At 40.2% G+C, this 6,746-nt stretch overlaps 1 protein-coding gene across 17 annotated transcripts in view; it reads right to left on the bottom strand.

Moving 5' to 3' along the window:
• Positions 1–1,453: 1,453 nt before the first annotated feature.
• Positions 1,454–6,746, bottom strand: part of myo18ab (myosin XVIIIA b) — a 147,761-nt gene continuing 142,468 nt past the window's right edge. For 14 of the 17 annotated variants that reach the window (XM_088299775.1, XM_088299778.1, XM_088299781.1 and 11 more), the window contains 2 exons: positions 5,970–6,746; positions 1,454–4,060 (listed from right to left, as the gene is read on the bottom strand). The exon at positions 5,970–6,746 is cut by the window's right edge and continues 690 nt beyond it. In XM_088299775.1, the coding sequence (XP_088155901.1) occupies positions 5,978–6,746 (769 nt within the window). In that variant the 3' untranslated portion in view covers positions 1,454–4,060; positions 5,970–5,977. The remainder of the gene's footprint in view (positions 4,061–5,969) is intronic. The other 3 variants (XM_088299787.1, XM_088299788.1, XM_088299790.1) reach the window with 1 other exon arrangement.

The raw sequence follows: 6,746 nt of genomic DNA, 5'->3' as shown, positions 1-6,746 counted from the left end.
TTCATTTGTTCATACGGTGGTTCATCATAGAATGTTTCTGTGAAGCAACAAGAACTGTCCAACAGTTGGTCTATGGCGCATAAGAGTTTGGGGAGCGTTGATCAAGAACGCAATAGACTGACTTTATTCAATAAGGGGTTTTGAGATCGATCAGTGATCAAAATCCTCGAGCATCGATTCGATCAGAACAACTTTTATAGTAACACTACAGTCGACGCATGGCATAGCAAAAATGCATTGGAAAAAATTCCCCCCCCCAAAAAAAATCTTCAAAGAAAACTCAGATAAACATTGAATATAACGTAATAATTGCAATATCTCCTCTCTGACATTAATGAAAAACAACTGCATGAACACCGCCAGTCACTCGGTTGGCCAGGGCATTTGCTGAAATTACTGCGAGGGTTCAACAGCTGTAAAGTCCACTATAGTAAATGATTTTTATTCACTCACCTCTTTGGTATTCCTGTAATCATTCCCAGTTTACGTGGGTTGTGCCAAAGTCTGAACCGGAGAATTCATGTCCTGCTCATGAAAACTAATGAAATTGTTTCTGTACTGCTTGGGTCGCAGGTGTGCTGGAGTCCATCCCATCTGACTTGGGGTAAGTGGACTACACCATGGACTGCCAATTACCAAATGCATATGTTGTGAAATCACAAGTAGTAACGGAGAGGGGGAGGGTGTAATGTATTTTCATACATTCTAAGATATGGAAGCTAATAATTCTTCTTTTACCATGTCGCAGCTGTGAATGGATAGTCTTATGTTGAGCCCCAAATACAATGAGTTACGGCCTGATATGCACTGGGCCTCAACATAGTTTGTCAGGTCAGGGATTTTGACACAGGTCCCGAACATCGCAAGGGATGAAGATACAGGAATAGGTCCCGGTTTAGCCGAAATAGCGCCAAGGAGCAACGTAAGGGGAGTTCACACATGTTCTCGTCTTGAGGATTTTGGATGGCCATGGTAGGGCAGGTAGGATGGGAATGCCTATGCAACAAGGGAGAACTGGATATTTATATCTTTTGTTGGCCTTCCCGATAAGAAGGGAAGGCTCAAGAGGGGGCCACCTTTCTTTTGGGGGACTTCTGCCATCAGCTGATTTGACACCAATAAAATCTTTCCAACCACCAGCGTGTCCCAGAAGTTTTTTCCATCACCAATCCAGCCTTGCTTGGCGACCCGTCCGGAGGGAAGCAGAGCCAGACCCGCACATCAACAGCAAAATACACCACAAGGGGCAAAACGTGGTTTCATGTCACTTAAAAGTCTTGCTAAGAACAATTTTGATAACTTTTCTCAATACAGGAGGGATTGCACAACGTTCAGGCAATTTGCACTTTTTGTTTTATCTGTATTTGTCCTGCAATAGAAAGAAAGTCTGAAGACAATAATCACGTACAAATGGAAATGTCAAGAAGATACAATGAAATAACACAATTCTAAATTAGTCTCAAGGCATTGTAAAACAATCACCATAGTTTATTTACAATATATTAAACAGTAAGGCAAAATTTATAAGAGGTCATTGTTCAATAATGAAAACAAACTATTTTCAATGCTAAGTAACATAAGTCATACCAACTGTATAGATAAATAGTGTGTGCATTCAATGAAGTTATGTATACTCTTTCTTGAAGCAGCCAGATACTTGTATCGGAGTCAATCACATATGATTGTGTATTGTCTGCAGAGAATATAAAAACAAGGACATCAGCTTATAAAAAGAATTTCTACAACAACCTCAATTTCCTTTTTGCAAAATGCTTAGCTGTTTTCATTTTTTTCAAGCCCCAAATGTCATTTAAGTTTATGTAGACTATGCATCTGTACACGTTTCAGCCAAATCACCAACACGGGAATTCTACACATGAATACAACATAATTGTTTTCGGTGTCGCTTGCTGTTTTGCATGGAAAGATGAACACAAACACAGACAAGACAAGCCTCAGACACACTTAAAAGTATTATTACATACTAAAGACACGGAACACTAACATTGGTAAAGCTCTTGTCAACCAATCCCATGGCGACAAAATCGCACTAAATTTAATCATTGGAATTGCCCATTTTAGTAATCTGATTCTAGCGCCATTTTATTTCATATATAACTCTCATACTTTGTCTATTGAGCAAAATACAAGACAGTGCTGACCTAAGAAAGAAGTACTGTCATCATTGAGCATAATTTAATTAGATGTCACCCATATATACATCTGAGGACAATGTCACAAACACAAATTTTCTATCTTGCGCAATTTAACACATAATTAACCAGTTTTTATTTAGATAAATGAAATCCCTATAATTATTGACAATAATAATTAGTTGCTGCGTCAGCCATGTTATTGTGCAGTTATGAAATCTGATTTGTGCAGCAAGGTCAAATGTCCGTGGGTGAGGTCTGAACTCACTGATTGATCCTGATTGGTCGTTTGGCAACTGCCATGGTCATTAACTTAACTATGAGAAGATGAATGTTAAGTAAGACCATAAAGCACTTTAGAATGTCCATTTATGATTAAATTATATGGATGTGCATGCTTCAGTGAGTATGTGTGTGTGTGTGCATCTCAGACGCATCTCACTATCTTTTGCCTGCTTTCATTGAAACTGTGTAGAAACTTGAGAGGACATAACATACTTTAGACTTGCAGTATTGCCAAAATTATTAGCAGATGTGTCATCATACAGGCAAAAGAGTCCTAAGGAAATATGGTTTTGTTTTAGTACTAGTACATACTGGCTCTCTATACAGTGCAGACAATTTATCGCATGCCCCCTTCCTTGAAGAAAATGTCAAAACGGCTACAGTGGATGCGTTATAACCGTTTCAAAGAATTGCCAAGTCCTAATTCCTTGAAACATTACCCAGGTATTTATTATTTTATCCTAATTTTTTACTTTCATATTTCATCATTATAAAATTATGTCAATTTGAACAGGTTCTGTTGATTAACAGCAACTTTATAATCAATGATAAGATACCGAATGAGGATGAGACAAACGGGGATAGTGCCGAATATCAACAGGAAATTCCCTTTCGAAAAAAAAAAAAACTAACAAAAACAACCCCCATCAAATCGAAAATACAATGAAATCAGAGATAAAGTTAGCATGAGTTGTTCACTCCCAAGGAACTAAGTGCTTGAAATTACTCGTTAAAATTTATCTTGTCTGCTTCTGAAAAAAAAAAAAACATTGAAGAGAATTAATTCAATAGCCTACTGGCTATCCTTGAGAGTTCATGATGCAATTTCTTTCACTTGTAAAAAGTTGATCATTAGCCAGCAAAAGGCATACAAAGTGTGAAGATGAGTGCATCTTAAGCATTCAGCCAACATCCCATTTGAACAAACAGTCACACACATGCCAGGTGGAGAGAGAGCGCACTTGTATCAAATGGCACTTGTCCCAGAAACGACTAAAGGCGAAAAATGAATTGTGAGGCTTTCCAGGATTTAGTGTCAATTGGCAAACGCAGAATTGTCTAACATGAAGCAAAAGCTTTTTGGAAATTCACTGTGCTATGGCAAAACATTTTACTACTGTACAATATGTAAAGATACAAACCGATTAAGAAACGATCAACTATTAGAGCAAGCCTAAACTCTTTGGCTCAGTTACATCCAAGATGGGAGTTTAATGGCAATGCCAAGCAACCAGTACTGCTTTGACTGGCAGCAAAGAAACACCATTGATTTTATAAATTGAGCAAATCCTGAGAGGATACACCGCAAACCTGTGACGTCGCTAATATAGTGAAATGTTTTCCTCAGAGTTTGTTGTTGTCGATACGTGTCAGAGTCCAATATCAACAACAAATAAGGTCAACTGCATGCAAGACAAGAGGTGGCTAAAGCTGTATTTCAAAAAGCGGTGCTACACAGCAAAAACTAAGATCCCGGGTTGAAAGGTTGATGATCATCATCCTCCTTCAGTTGATTGCTATAACGATATCAAGACGTGTACAGCGATCCCTGGGCAGCGTCTTCTTTTTCATCTTCCTCCTCTTCATCAGATCTGACGCAGTAGCGTCTTCTGCCGGGGGGGCTGGAGGAGGTGAGAATTAGAGAAGTTAATGTTCATGAAAGCAATACAACAAGCATTATATAGCACTGGATTTAAAAGTATAGTGGGGCGAGTCTTAGTTTCCAAAATCAATATGAATCTATGAGAATTCTCAGGACATTGACTCAATCGCAACTGGAGTGTTCTGGCCGTCTTGGGACAGATTTCGCCTCCGCCTAGATGAGAGGCGAAACATTGTTGATGGCCAGAACAATTCAGTTGCGATCGATTCAATGCCCTGAGAATGAAATAAACCAGATGAGATTATTCACAGGATCCACATCCAGGATGGGTTAAAAATTGTCGGCCGTTTTGGATACACAATTCGTTTCCCCCTCCATGTGATCAAACAAGCCCCTTTTCACACATGCTGGCGAGACTGACTTTTTCACCGCTTCTTTTTTTTCTGCCTCACTGTCACCTATGTAAAACACCGATGCGAGATGAGAGGTTGAAGTCGAGCATCAAATATTTCCTTCAAACGCTGTTGTTTTCGTCAATGATGACGATAACGAAAATATTTCGTTAACGCCCCCTTTTTTTCTTGACGGTAACGAGACGATGACGAACTAAACAAGGTTATTTGATGACAAAAACATGACGTGACGTACATGAAATTTTCGTTGGCGAGATGAGACGGGACGAAATTGTTAGCGTGTGGTTCGTCAAGACGCTCAAAATATATGACATCCCTTCCTATTGTCGGTGTAATCTGTCTTTCAAAATATTGCAATCAAGTGCAACCTATCTTTCGTTCGGGCACGCCCACCACCGGGACAGCACGCAAGGCGCATGGACCGCGCACGCACCGCCACACACATCCACTGTTACGTTTGTCCACTGTTTGTTATGCATAATCCTTAATAGTCCATCAGAAAGTCTTTGCAATTGGGTGGAAACCTTGTTTGCCTATTTTTATTAGAACGGACTAAAACCTTTTTGAGTTTTGGTCTAATAAATTTACAAAAACTAGACACTTTTGTTTTTTTGCGCTTCCGTCGACTAAAACCTTTTTGAGTTTTTGTCGACTAAAACTAGACGAAAACTATCACGAATAGGAATGACTAAATCTGACGAAAACCAATAAGCATTCTCGTCCAAATGACTAAGACTAAATCTAAAATGCCTACCAAAAACAACACTGTTCAAACACAGTATTAGAGGCATAAAAGTAGAAATTAGCAGGAAACTCAGACAAGTGTGCCGTTTAATTTGCCACGTCCCTTTTCGAAGGCTTAATGGCTGTACAGACAAATTCTGAACAATAGAAGTGAATAAATGCAGTCTCTCCCATTATGCCTCTCATGAGCCAATTTGTATGAGAGACAGTGTGAAAAGGTGGCTATTGAGTATTCACAACTACACTGGAGAAACTGAATCCCCCTCCACATTTGTAAAGGTCTCAGCTCTCAGGTTTCAAATACCCACTCCAAAGACACGCAAAACCCATGCAATGTAGTATTCAACCTGTAAAAAACACTACTTGTTATGATACAACTATTACACACATCAACTACAACTCACTGTTTTTTATAAAAGAGCTAATACACTACAAACTGGGGGTTACGTTTTGTAATTTGTGCATTCAAATGATCTCTTAGGTGCCTCCCATTGGAGTGCTGGGAGAGTAAAAGTGGTTTTATTTGACCTTTTCTATTCTTTTTGCAGGAGTAATTAAATGCTAAGTAAAAATGGGGAAGAACTTGTACTCGGATAAATATTTGGCAACGGTGCGGTAGATTTGGAAAAAAAAGGCGTGCAAACATGCTACGTGATTCTCAACTCAAACTAGAAGTGCAAATTGCAATGCACTGCTTCATATGTGGGCAAGTTTGGATCACACCATGCTGTTATTTTTAAAATATTTTTTTCATACTATTCAAGCACCTACTGCCTGCTTCAATCGCTATCCGGCCGATACAAGTACTTCATCATTAGGCTGTCCACCTTCCTCTGTCTCCTCTTGTCATTCTTTTTGGTGAGGGGTTGGCAGTCACTCTGAGGCCCATCCTCGACTTCCTCTTCTGGATTGTCAACCTTCTGAGATGGGGCTCTCTTCACACTGCCCGAGCTGCTGAAGGAGATGGTGGAGGCACTCGAGCTCGACTCAGACGCTGAGTCTGATTCAGAATCTGATGACGAAGAGGGTGATTTCTCCCTTTTTTTTGACTTTTTCTTGAACTGCTTGGACCTCCTACTAGAGCTGCTCCTGTGACTACGATTGTCACTTGGACTTCCAGACTCTGAAGTATGGCTTCGCTTCTTCTTGCCTTTCCTCTTGCTCTTGCTGCGGAGACTACTACAGCTGCTGGTGCTGCGAGCCGGCCTTATGCAGCTCACTGCTGATGCAGAGCGTATTAGATTACAGCCAGGGCGAGTTCCTTTGCTATTTGGAGCAGTCGATTTATTGTCTGCATTATCTTTACATTTTCCGTCCTCACCCCCAGAATCCTCCAAGCTACTGCGCTTGAATTTAATTGGTTTGAAACTCAATACTTCATTGATGGCTTTTTCCAGGTCTGGGTCAAGGTAGTTACGACGGCAGACAGGTTTGATATCTGTGATATCGGTGAGACAATTATCTGCAGCTGATCGAGCGTGTGGCGGCGGCATGGAAATACTGCGTCCAGCAGAAGAATGGCTGTAAGATGACCTCTCAGTGATAGCC

The sequence above is a fragment of the Idiotropiscis lumnitzeri genome, chromosome 7, assembly GCF_059441095.1.
Source record: "Idiotropiscis lumnitzeri isolate Australia: NSW breed Sydney's pygmy pipehorse chromosome 7, RoL_Ilum_1.0, whole genome shotgun sequence".
In the NCBI taxonomy this organism is placed as follows: domain Eukaryota; kingdom Metazoa; phylum Chordata; class Actinopteri; order Syngnathiformes; family Syngnathidae; genus Idiotropiscis; species Idiotropiscis lumnitzeri.
The sequence above is the reverse complement of the archived record's forward strand: the minus strand, read 5'-3'. Positions and strand labels throughout refer to the sequence as shown.